This window comes from Cololabis saira, chromosome 6 (genome assembly GCF_033807715.1).
Source record: "Cololabis saira isolate AMF1-May2022 chromosome 6, fColSai1.1, whole genome shotgun sequence".
In the NCBI taxonomy this organism is placed as follows: domain Eukaryota; kingdom Metazoa; phylum Chordata; class Actinopteri; order Beloniformes; family Belonidae; genus Cololabis; species Cololabis saira.
The window spans coordinates 643,378-656,635 of NC_084592.1; the positions used below are offsets into that span (position 1 = coordinate 643,378).

Consider the following 13,258-nt stretch of genomic DNA (forward strand, 5'->3'; position numbering starts at 1 on the left):
TTCAGTTTCCAGTTCTTCGAACAGGTGAACTGGGAACTTCTTCTCTCTGAAAACAGAAATAAAGTTTTAACCCTCAGGAACAGTTCTGGAGCTGCTTCAGATTCTGGTCTAGTTCTCTAGCACAGCCCCTAAAATTAGGATATGTGCCACAGGTTGTTAAAGTCGCAGTCATTTTAATTACTTAAAAAACGTCTCTTGACCCACATATTTTAGCTAATTATAGACCAATTTCCAACCTTCCATTTGTTTCTAAAATTCTGGAAAAGGTAGTTGCAGCCAGTCATGTGACCATTTGTATAGAAATGATCTGTTTGAAGTTTTTCAGTCAGGGTTCAGAATGCATCATAGCACAGAGACAGCACTGGTCCGAATCATGAATGACCTTCTTATGGCCTCAGATAAGGGATTAGTGTCCATACTGGTTCTACTGGACCTCAGTGCTGCTTTGGACACTGTTGTACTTGCGTATAAAGCCCCAAACGGCTTAATTCCGCAATATTTGCAAGACCTGATAGTGCCTTATGTTCCTGGAAGAGCTCTCCGTTTTCGGAGTGCAGGTTTACTCGTAGTTCCTAGAGTATCTAAATGTAGATTTGGAGGACAGGTCTTCTGCTACCAGGAACCGTTACTATGGAACCAACTTCCATCTGGGTTAAGGAGCCTGACACCACCTCCACCTTTAAAAGCAAACTTCAAACGTTAGTGTTTAGTAAAGCCTCTAGTTAGTGCAAACTTTGGTGTGTTAGGACCAGTAGTCACAGCTCCTCCTTTTCTTTTCTGTGCACATTTGCAGGTCAGAGCTTCAGGAGCTGCATGCTGACCTGCAGTCCCACCCTCTTGTCATCCTACTGCTTGCTTCCACCTGTCTGTATGGATGTCTGGTAGATGCCTGCTGATATCCTGACCTGCGGTCCCGGCCTCTGACCACCTCAGTGTCTGCTGTCTACATCTGTTTATATAGTCATCCCTGCAGTGCACCAGTTAACCATTGTGTCTGTGTCTCACCTTTGTCTGTTGTTCATTCTCTTTGGCTGATCTCCCTTTTCCTGCTCTACCCAGTCTGGCCTTCAACAGAAGGGTCTCCCCTTATGATCCAGGTCCTGCTCAAGTTTTCTTCCCTCCTAAAGGGGGGGTTTTACGTGCTTTTGTTTATGTAATAATTGATCGAGGGTCATGTTCTGGGTATCTGGAAGATCTTAGAGACAACTTCTGTTGTAATAGAAACTATATACATGCACCAGCCACTTTATTAGGTACACCTTGCTAGTACCGGGTTGGACCCCCTTCAGCCTTCAGCGGCTGAGAAGTGACAGAGCTCCTGGTAGATCTGATCGTTCCTTATCGCCCGTCTACATCCCTTTTTAATTCTCTCCTCAGCACCAGGTTTATGAACATCTGCACCTCAGAGTTGGATCATGAAACAGACGTTTGCGCTGCCATTGCCTGTCGGATAAAATCACTGCAAGCCGCGAGTCGCTCTCATGCTGATTCCCGTTTCCTGATTCAAACGTCTGACAGTGGGCCCCCCACCGCCCCCCGACCAATCAGTGGCGTGTATTGTGATGACGTCAGATACAGGGCTGACTCAGCACGCTTAGAACCTCAGAAAAAGATACAGAAAAAGTATATACTCGGCACGGCTCCACCCCACTCGGCCCGTAATGGAGAAGCGCAAGACGGGGGAGTGGCGAGTAGAAGCGTGCAGAGTAGGTACTAGTGGAAAAGCACCATTAGAGAGCTTGGTCTGTATTGACATGATAGCATCACACAGTTGCTGAAGATTTGTCAGCTGTACATCCATGATGCTAATCTCCCAATTCCACCACATCCCAAATGTGCTCTATTGGACTGAGATCTGGTGACTGTGGAGAACATTTGAGTAGTGAACTCATTGTCATGTTCAAGAAAACAATCATGAGATGATTTGCGCTTTATGACATGGAGGTTATCCTGCTGGAAGTAGCATCAGAAGATGGTACACTGAGGTCATAAAGGGATGGACATGGACAGCAACAATACTCAGGTAGGCTGTGGTGTTGACACGATGCTCAGTTGATAGTAATGGGTCCAAAGTGTGCCAGGAAAATATCCCCCACACCATTACACCACCACCACCTACCTGAACCGTTGATACGGCAGGATGGATCCATTCTTTTATGTTGTTGATGCCAAATTCTGACCCTACCATCCAAATGTCGCAGCAGAAATGGAGACTCATCAGACCAGGCAACGTTTTTCCAATCTACTGTTGTCCAATTTCGGTGAGTCTGTGAGAATTGTAGCCTCAGTTTCCTGTTCCTATCTGGCAGGAGGGACACCCGGTGTGGTCTTCTGCTGCTGAAGCCCATCTGCATCAGGGTTCGACGTGTTGTGTGTTCAGAGATGCTCCTCTGCACAGCTTGGTTGTAACAAGTGGTTATTTGAGTTAGTGATGCCTTTTTATCAGCTCCAACCAGTATGGCCATTCTCCTCTGAGCTCTGGCATCAACAAAGCATTAACGCTCACAGATTTTTTCTCTTTTTCTCTTTTCTCTTTTTCGGACCATTCCCTTTAAAGCCTAGAGATGGTTGTGGGTGAAAATCCGAGTAGATCAGCAGTTTCTGAAATACTCAGACCAGCCCGTCTGGCACCAACAACCACGTCCATTAAATCACCTTTCTTCACTGTTCTGATGCTCGGTTTGAAGTGATCGTCTTGACCACGTCTACATGCCTACACATTGAGTTGCTGCCATGTGATTGGCTGATTAGAAATTTGCGTTAATGAGCAGTTGGACAGGTGTACCTAATAAAGTGGCCGGTGAGTGTAGATAAAATTGAGATTAATTGAATCCTGTCCACCCATCACCATTGTCAATTTTCAACTTCTGTCTTTGTCCAAAACTACACCCACACATCACAGTTTATTCAGCTGACGGATGTCTTAACTAACTTTTTTTTACAAATGAGGGACCAGCAGCTATCTGTTTTACAATAAACCCTTAGTACTTTGTGTCTTTATTTTTTGAATTTAGTTTTTGGGTCTTTGATTCACTTGAATCTGCCAAGATTTGAACATCTTCCAGGATGCTTTCTGGAACAGAACCCGGTTTTTCCAGGCCTCACCTCCATCTGATGGCGGATCCAGCTCAGCGACTCCGTGACGCGAGTGTAAACACCCGGTTTGTTCCTCACAGCACATCCGATCCCCCAGCTGGTCGCCCCGACCAGCTTCCACATAGTTGAGTCCTGGCAGGCAAGAGGACCGCCGCTGTCCCCCTGATGAGACACACAGGGGACCACGATGAGTCCAGACCAAAAGGAGAGTCCCTGCAGGAGTCCAGTGAAGACCAGACTACCAACACAAAAGACCCCCAACATGGAGGATGCGTCCAAACCAGATAACATGCAGGAAATCCTGATTCTGTTAAATTTAGTGTCATTTATATAGCGTATATTAGGGTTTAAAATGTCTCTAGGTGCTTTCAGAGACCCAACACATGACCCCCCTGAGCAAATATGAAAATGTATGGATTGATCTGAAGAAAGGAAAGAGAAGGAAGGGTGAGGGGCACCGCTCAGTGGATCATGTTGCTGTTCCCCTGTAGCGTAGCTCTATAGCAGCATATCTAGGATGAAGCTCTGTTTAAGCCGAGCTGCTCTACTCTTGTCCTGTAGCTGCAGCTATGACTACTGACTCTAACCCACTAGAGTTTACACTAATTTCAGGTTTACTAACACTAACTATAGGCTTTACTAAAAAGAAACGTTTTAAGTTTGGTTTTAAAGGTGGAGGTGGTGTCACCCTCCATAACCCAAATTGGAAGTTGGTTCCATAGTAATGGTTCCTGGTAGCAGAAGACCCTTTCAGATCTACATTTGGATCTTCTAGGAACTAAGTAGAAATTAGGAACATAAAGAACTATCACGTCTTGGAGAAACCAGGAGTTTGGCCAATAAGGCCTTATATTCAATTCAATTCAATTCACTTGGGGAAATTTGTCCTGGACTCGACAGCTGAGCCGCAAATGCCTTGACAGCTACAGTGACAAACAATGCAACACTGGGCACTATTTCAGCAACAATTACAAACACACACATACACTATTTGAAACATGCTAAAAATCACCATAATAAAACAATTAAAAAAAGAATAGAATTATTGCACATCGTTGTCATGGAGCATTGTTCAGGAGTTTGATGGAGGTTGGCACGAATTAGTTCTTAAAGCGATTCAATTTGCACTTGGGAACCCTGTATCGTCTCCCAGAGGGCAGGAGCTCGTATTCAGTAAAGGATGTGGGAAGGCTCAGCTACCGTCTGGGCCTGCCTGACAACTGTTTGTTGTCAGGCAGGCTCAGGCAGGTGATGGTCTCTTTTCCCCATCACCTTCTTGGCTGTATGCACCAAACGGGCCAATTTGGTTTTCAGCCTGACTGTGAGGTTCCCATACCAGGCTGACATCCCACATCGGACCAAGCTCTCCAGAACTGCCTGGTAAAATAAAAACATGATGCTTTTGTCCACACCATACAGTTATCTTGATGGTATTTGTATGAGCTGAACTAAAATCAATAAACAAAATCTGTGCATATGCTTTAGGGCATTCCAGGTGCTTGAGAGTGAAGTGGATGATACTGTTGATGGCTTCATCAGTACCTTTTCCCCTGTCTATAGGCAAACTGTTACGGGTCATGGTTTTCATATGGGGGTATTATTGTTCCAATATTATTTGTGTGTGCGTAAAAAAGATGTGTCCATGTTATAACGATTCATATTCGTAATGATAAACATTTGTATGTAAATAAAAAAGTTGTACCCAAAATTCTGCTGTCACACACATGAGTGATAAATTATTAGGGTTAGGATTGTTTTTATGTGAGTATGAATCTAAAAGCTATGAGTGCAAAGTCTTGTGAATACAACTCTAATTTCTACGACTACGAGTTTTCACTGTGAACACGAATTCAAGTTTATGGGTACGAGTCGAAAAACTGTTGTAATGACGTCACAGGCAGGTCACAGCATAGACATATATACGTAGACGCCCCATCGAGTGCGTCTGCGAGTGAGCCAACCATAGACATCATATAGAACACTATATGATGTCTATGGAGCCAACTGCCACATCCAATATGGCGTCAAAGTCGCCACCATATTGGATGTGGCAAGACTGCGCTGTAAACTAATACAAGTAAATTGACTTATTTTAATAAAGCGCCTTTCTACAAAGAAATTTACGTTTTACGTCTCATTTATTCATTCACACATGCACTAATATACTTGGAAAACAGTTAGGCACCGAATATAATATATTTAATTTTCTCAGATGGCAAAAATAAGAACTTTATTGATCCCACATAGGAGTAATTCATGTTGTATCAGCTATAGAGAACAAGGTAGTGCCGAAAAACAATATATATCCCTCTTCACAAAAATAAGAAAAATAGAGATATATATTTTCTCATCAACAAAACATATTTTTAAATTTTCAAGTAACAAAATAACATATTTGAACAATTTTTCAGATTTTTTCAATTATTTTATTGTCTGAAAAATTGTTCAAATATTATTTTTTTGTCTGAAAAATGGTTCAATTATGTTATTTTGTTATTTGAAAATGTTTTAATTTGCTTTGTTATTTTTCTTATTTTTGTGAGGGGGGATATATATTGTTTTTTGGAACTACCTTGTTCTCTATAGCAGATATAACATTAATTACTTCTATGTGGGATCAATAAAGTTCTTATTTTTGCCATTTTTTAGACAGAAAATAACATGTTTTGTTGATGAGAAAATATGTTTCTCTATTTTTCTTATGTCTATGCTTTGACCTGTCTGTGACGTCATTTCAACAGTTTTTCGACTCGTACCCAGAAACTTGAATTCGTGTTCACAGTGAAGACTCGTAGTCGTAGAAATTAGAGTTGTATTCACAAGACTTTGCACTCACAGCTTTTAGATTCATACTCACATAAAAACAATCCTAACCCTAATAATTTATCACTCATGTGTGTGACAGCAGAATTTTGGGTACAACTTTTTTATTTACATACAAATGTTTATCATTACGAATACGAATTGACACATCTTTTTTACGCACACACAAATAATATTGGAACAATAATACCCCCATATTTTCAAACCTAAGAAAAAAGTAATTCGGTTCATTTGCTTTGCCCAGATCACTATCAGTACTGAAGCGGTTCTTCGTGGTATTCATGTTTGTAATGGATTTCATAGAGGCCCACAGCTTATTTGAGTTCATTGACATGAAAGTATCCTCTATTAGTTCCCTGTGACGTTTTTTGGCCTCTTTCAGCTTCTGGTTGAGTTCTTGTTGCACCCTTTTCAGGCTTGCCCTATCATTATTTTGAAAAGCCAGCTTTTTCATGTTGATACAGTCCTTTATATCCTTAGTTATGTTGGGCTTGTCGTTACGGTACACTTTAATGTCTTTTTTTGTGACCACATTGTCTACACAAAAGTGTATGTAGTCTGTTATCACTTTGGTGGCCTCATCAATTATCTCTATATGCGAGTCCAGACCACCAACACAGGAAACCCTGATGGGTCCAGATCACCAACATAACTATGCCACGGAGGAAACACATCTAAGCTAGTGAGTTAGTAATTCCTGCCCAAGTTTCTCATCTGCTGTGAATGTAGATGACTCTTGTTGGTTCCTGGTTCACATAGACTGTACCTGGCAGGAGTCCACTCCTCCTTCCAGGTATCCTGCACAGATCATCCAGGAGGAGATTAAGCCCTTGTAAACCTCCGGCTGGTTGCAGGTCTTGGTAGAGATGAGCGGTACCATGGCTGATCGCAGTACCACGCTGGTCTCACCTGGAAACCATATCACAATAGACAAACCTGTTTCTTTATATTGTATATAGTACCTATCTGCCTCTTGCTGAGTGCAGACGCTTCGCTCTCTGCTCCGCTCCCCCGCTTTGTTTTGTTTTTCTTCTTTCCTCTGCAATCTTTTCTTTTCTGCAAAACAATTTCTGGAAAGCAGGACCAGGATACCTTACCACCGGGAGCTATTCCTCAAGTCTACCACTTTTATTTTAAACTGTTTTAGTATTTTGTGAGCGTAGCTTATCAGCAGCACAAGCCTGCGCTATCGTGACTGGGATTGAGGATCTCAGCTAGCAGCAGCTAGCAGAAGCTAATTAGCAGCAAGATGCCTCCCTTTTCCTTTTCCATGGATGATTACCACAAACTGCTCCAGAAGATAGCAGTACCGGAAACAAAAATTCACAGGCTCGAAGTGAATGGAGAGATAAATGGACAATATGGGAATGAATCTACTCTGCTGACCTCCCAAAACAGCGAAGGGGAGCAGGCTAACAGAAAGCTAACTAACACCACCAAGACGCAACAGGAGCTGGGAACAAATGGCAAGAAATCAACAAATCCTCCCTGGAACTCTCTTGGTGCGAAGCCAAAGCAGTACAAATCGCCTCCCTCAGATCTGAGAAGACGGTTATCAGGCAGAACCCAGCACCTGGTGACCTTGGACGACATCGAGTGGCCTGCATTACCGTTGCACAGGAATGGGGTACTGGGGTCTTCAACCCCAGTACCCGGCAAGAGGAGGAAGGCTACAACTACAACAAAAGCTAAGAGCAAATCGCCCCAAGACACAGGGATTCTACTGGAGAACAGATTTACTCCACTCTCTCAAACTCCAGAATCCCTGGGAAAAGGCTCATCTCCCGGCTCCAGAGACAGGTATGAGGCTAAATCCATTGCTAAAGGTCTACAGGCAGAGCCAACTACTGGGCCTCGTACGCTGATAGTGGGCGACGGAGCTGTGAATGAGATAAAATCATTCTGCAGCAAAAACACAAAAGTACTCTCTTTTACCAATGACATGGTGTCTGATATCACAAAGAAGATCCGTAGAATTGCTGCGGAGCATCCGACAGCTAAAGCAGTTGTCATACACACAGGAGCCCTTGATGTTGTGAAACAATCAGAGATATTAAAACAAGACTTCACTGATCTGATGAGCACAGTTGCATGCCTAAATACTGAGGTTTTCTTCAGTGGACCAATGCCGACGATTCGGCAAGGAGATGAGAGATTTAGCAGGCTAATGTTGCTAAATGGATGGCTTAAAGATGCATGTGCTGCTAAATCATTTCATTATGTTGACAACTTTAGAATTTTTTGGGGTCGAAAACATTTCTTTAGGGCAGATGGCCGTCATTTGAACAAAGCTGGATCAAAATTAATAACCAGCAACATTTTCTATCATCTACGTCACAAACAAGCAGCCCCCATCAAGAAGAAGAACAAGAGGCAGGACGTTCCAAAACAACTGATAAGTCGCTGTGCTGAGAGCGCTGAGATAAGGACTGAACAAGGAGAACAAAGTACTGCAGTGTCATCATCATCATCATCATCATCATCATCATCATCATCATCATCATCACCGCAACAGGGGGAGTCTCCCTCAGCCCCAACAGGAAACACCAAATCCTCACCCCCCCAGAGCCCACCCAGCTCTCCAGGGAGTCAGGAGTCCCCACTTCTGGAATTTACTGACAGGATGAACAAGTTGGTGAATATTGGATTACAACTAACACCACGCCAAAATCCTTTGTTTAACCCCCCACATCACCCAACCCCTCCCAAACCACCACTCCGGAAACCGCGGTCAACCAAAAGTCACCGCCCCCCCCCACCTCCTCTGAACTACCATATCTGTGATGTCTGATATGGGCCGGGTCCAGGCTGTGATGTCAATATTAACATTGTTCTGTCCCAGGAAAAGTCTGGGCCCCATGGACTTAAATCAGCTTTCTCTATCCCTGTGATGATAGGTAACAGAAAACGTATCAAACTGGTGAGAAATGAAAAAAGTTCAGTTAAATCTGCTAATCTGTTGAGTATAGCATGTCATCCTCGAATCTCACAAGTGTCTCCTGTTAAGGATTTACATGTACATTTAGCCCTTTTAAATATCAGGTCTCTGGTTGGGAAATCTTTCTTAAAGGGATTGTGACATGAAAAACACATTTTTCTTGATTTTTTGTGTTTTGTTGGGTGTCTTGACATCAATTACACCCAAAAAACAACGAACTTTTAACATTCAGTGTATTGTGTGCTTTCTGGGATTTTCCGCATAACTGTGCAAAAACGTCTCACCTGGTTTGCTGGCGGGCCGTTACGTAACGGCCCGCTAAATCACCGCCCCCTCCACCCAGCTCCCTGCCTCCTCTCCTCTCCAGTGCACCATAAAGGCTGATTTATGGTTCCGCGTTACACCGACGCAGAGCTTACGGCGTAGGGTTACGCGGCGACGCGCACCGTACGCTGAACCCTACGGCGTATGCTCTGCGTCGATTTAACGCGGAACCATAAATGAGGCTTAACACGGAGCAGTTTAGAGCCTCTTTTGTTCTAATCACCGGAGGAAAACTGCTAAGAAGACCCGCGGCCACTGACTGGACTTAAGATAAGGGGACAGTGCTGCTTGCATGCCTTTATTTTTATGATTGTTTGCTGTGGTTCGCCCTCCTGCTTTTCCGTGCATGCTTCGCCTGTCGCTCTCCGACGCCGCTGTGAGCGTATGGCTGGAGGAGGAGGTTTGGAGGAGGAGCGGAGCAATGATTGACAGGAAAGGGGGGAAAGGAAGCATTTTTCACGGCGCAAAAAATCACTGTAATAAAAAGCCAGGAAAAGAGTACTAGATTGAAGTTTTTCTTGTTACACTCTTTTAGACACATTTGAGGGATGTTGGCCAAGACTTTTAATAGTGTTAAAAGCATGTTAAAAATGATGTCACAATACCTTTAATCAATGATTTTATTAACGAGCACAACCTTGATTTTACGTTTTTAACTGAAACTTGGTTCAGTCAGGATAATAGTGCAGCAGTTCTTATTGAGTCAACGCCGCAGAATTTTAGTTTCTTTAAATACTTCAAAATCAAATCTGGATGCTACAACACTTAGTAACTATAGGCCAATATCAAATCTGCCATTTTTAGGGAAAATCATTGAAAAGGTGGTCTTCCAGCAAATTCATGCTTTTATGATGCAAAACAACCTTTTTAATGCATTTCAGTCTGGATTTCGGCCACACCACAGCACTGAGACTGTACTCATCAAAGTCTTAAATGATATTCATCTGAATAATGATGCAGGCAAATCCTCTGTTCTGGTATTATTGGATCTGAGTGCTGCATTCGACACAGTTGATCATAACATTCTTATCAGCAGACTGGAAAAGTGGGTGGGACTTACCGGCACTGTGCTTCAATGGTTTAAATCTTACTTACAAGATAGGGCCTTTTTTGTGTCAATAGGAAACCATGAGTCTAAGAGAACCAAGATCACATGTGGGGTTCCTCAAGGGTCTATTCTTGGACCGCTTCTATTCAACATCTATATGCTACCGTTAGCTCAGATTATGGAACATCACAACATTTCCTACCATACTTATGCCGATGACACACAGCTTTATATTTCAGTGTCACCACATGACTACAGTCCCCTGATCTCATTGAGTAACTGTATTCACCAAATCAATGAGTGGATGTGCCAGAATTTTCTCCAGCTAAATGCAGAAAAGACAGAGGTGATCATTTTTGGCCCTAAAAATGAAAGGGAAAAGATCAGCGCTCACCTTGGCTCCATGTCATTGACAGCTACAAATCAAGCCAGAAATCTTGGTGTAATTATTGACTCAGACCTGAACTTCAACAGCCATCTAAAGTTTATCACCAAATCTGCCAAATTACCACCTAAAAAATATTGCTAGAATTAAGGGTATTCTGTCTAAACAAGACATGGAAAAACTTATTCATGCATTCATTTTCAGTAGGTTGGATTATTGCAATGGCATCTTTACAGGCCTTAACAAGAAATCTATCAGGCAGCTGCAGCTGATCCAGAACGCTGCCGCCAGAGTCCTTACAAACACCAGAAAACTGGACCACATTACACCGGTCATGAAATCACTACACTGGCTTCCAGTGAGTCAAAGGATAGAGTTTAAAATCTTACTGCTGGTCTACAAAGCACTGAATGGTCTTGGACCAAAATACATGGTTGATCTGTTAGTTCCCTATGAAGCTCCCAGACCCCTTAGGTCTTCTGGATCTGGCTTGTTGTGTGTCCCAAGAACCAGAACCAAGCAAGGTGGGCCCCAGGAAGATTAGTAGCTGCTGTGCAGCTGCTAATGGGGATCCAATCAAATAAACAAATAAAGGCGAGGCAGCGTTAAGTTATTCTGCTCCTCACCGGTGGAACAAACTTCCTGTAGACCTGAGGTCTGCTCCAACTGTCAGCTCCTTCAAATCAGGGTTAAAAACATTACTGTTTACTGAAGTATACTCTTAAATTAAACCTGCTGTATTCTACTGTCCTTATTTTTTTTTAACAGCTTGTGCTTTTTGTTATTTTACTTCTTTTCTTATTCTTACCTATTTGTTATTATGTCTTTGCCGCTTTTAATGTCAATGTAAAGCACTTTGAATTACCTTGTGTTGAATTGTGCTATATAAATAAATTTGCCTTGCCTTGCCTTGCCTTGCCTATATTTTACGGTCAGAATTGTACAGGATCCAGAGTTGTATGGGCTCAAATTAAAGCCATAAATATTTTGTATCTGTAAATAAACTTTGTACTTGTAGAAATATTTTGTGCGTGTGCAAAAAATATTTGTACGTGCAAAAAATATTTGTACTTGTAGAAATATTTTGTGCCTGTGCAAAAAATATTTGTACTTGCAAAAAATATTTGTACTTGTAGAAATATTTTTGTGCACGTGCAAAAAAAATTGGTACTTGTAGAAATATTTTGTGCATGTGTCAAGGTTGACATTCCCCCCAGCCTTCAGTTTCTGTCTTGCCCCGCCTGTGTCCCATCTGCCCTGATTGTGTCTGCACCTGTTTCTCGTCATGTCTTGTTATCCCCTCAGTATATCTTGTCTTGTCATTCCTTTGTCCCCTGTCGGTCCGTACTGTTTCCACCTCCATGTCTCCTCGTGGTTTTTGTCCTGATCCTGGTTTTTGTCAATCCTGCTCTGCAGCGCTTTGTTTTTGCCTTTTTTGTATTAAACCCCTTGTTTTTTGAGAACTCCTGCCTCCAGTCTCCCTCTGTCTCCTGCACTTGGGTCCTAGAAAACCGAACCATGACAGAACGGACCGACCAGGTGGACCCAGCGGGAGACTACCTCACCTTGTTGGACTTCCTCTGCCGTGAAGCGGCTAAAAACGTGCGCTGGGCCGAGGAGGAGTATTGTGACCCCTTTTGGGGAACACGCCTGGCTCTGGGTGGGCCCAGGAGCTTGCAGAGGCAACGGCGACGGCGTCAGCGCCAGCGCCAGCCCCAGCCTGTTCCGGCTCCAGCTCCTGCACCTCCCCATGTTCCTGTGGTGGTCCCGGACGCACCTCCCCATGTTCCTGTGGTGGCCCCGGACCCGGGCACCCCCGCAGCCAGCGCCCCGGACCCGGGCACCCCCGCAGCCGGCGCCCCGGACCCGGGCACCCCCGCAGCCGGCGCCCCGGACCCGGGCACCCCCGCAGCCGGCGCCCCGGACCCGGGCACCCCCGCAGCCGGCGCCCCGGACCCGGGTACCCCCGCAGCCGGCGCCCCGGACCCGGGTACCCCCGCAGCCATGTCACGTTCCAGAGCCATGTCACGTTCCAGAGCCATGTCACGTTCCAGAGCCATGTCACGTTCCAGAGCCATGTCACGTTCCAGAGCCATGTCACGTTCCCGTCACGCCAAGCCCCACGCCAAGACCGCCAAGCCCCACGCCAAGACCGCCAAGCCCCACGCCAAGACCGCCAAGCCCCACGCCAAGACCGCCAAGCCCCGCGTCAAGACCCAGGCCTAGGCCTCGTGGGTGGCCCCCGGAGCTGTCTCGCCGGTCTGGCCGGCCTCGTGGACGTTCCCCCCGAGCGTTCTCGCCGGTCTGCCCGGCTTCGTGGGCGACCCCCGGAGCTGTCTCGCAGGTCTGCACAGTCCCCAGGACGGCCCCAGAACGTTGGCCGTGTGTTGGCCTGGGCCCTCCTCCAGGCCCTCCTCCAGGCCCCCTCCGCCCGCCCTGGGTGGTAGGCCGAGTGGGACATCTGGGATCTGTCCCTTGAGGGGGGGGTTCTGTCAAGGTTGAAATTCCCCCCAGCCTTCAGTTTCTGTCTTGCCCCGCCTGTGTTCCATCTGCCCTGATTGTGTCTGCACCTGTGTCTCATCATGTCTCGTTATCCCCTCAGTATATCTTGTCTTGTCATTCCTTTGTCCCCTGTCGGTCCGTA

The 13,258-nt window shown here is 44.8% G+C and overlaps 1 protein-coding gene across 1 annotated transcript in view; it reads right to left on the bottom strand.

Annotated features, from left to right (window-relative positions):
- Position 1: 1 nt before the first annotated feature.
- The window catches only part of tmprss3a (transmembrane serine protease 3a), a 166,926-nt gene continuing 153,669 nt past the window's right edge, over positions 2 to 13,258 (bottom strand). Inside the window, exons 12-14 of the mRNA XM_061724283.1 lie at positions 6,686 to 6,828; positions 3,106 to 3,258; positions 2 to 46 (exon numbers count right to left, since the gene is read on the bottom strand). Coding sequence (XP_061580267.1) covers positions 2 to 46; positions 3,106 to 3,258; positions 6,686 to 6,828 — 341 coding nt within the window. The remainder of the gene's footprint in view (positions 47 to 3,105; positions 3,259 to 6,685; positions 6,829 to 13,258) is intronic.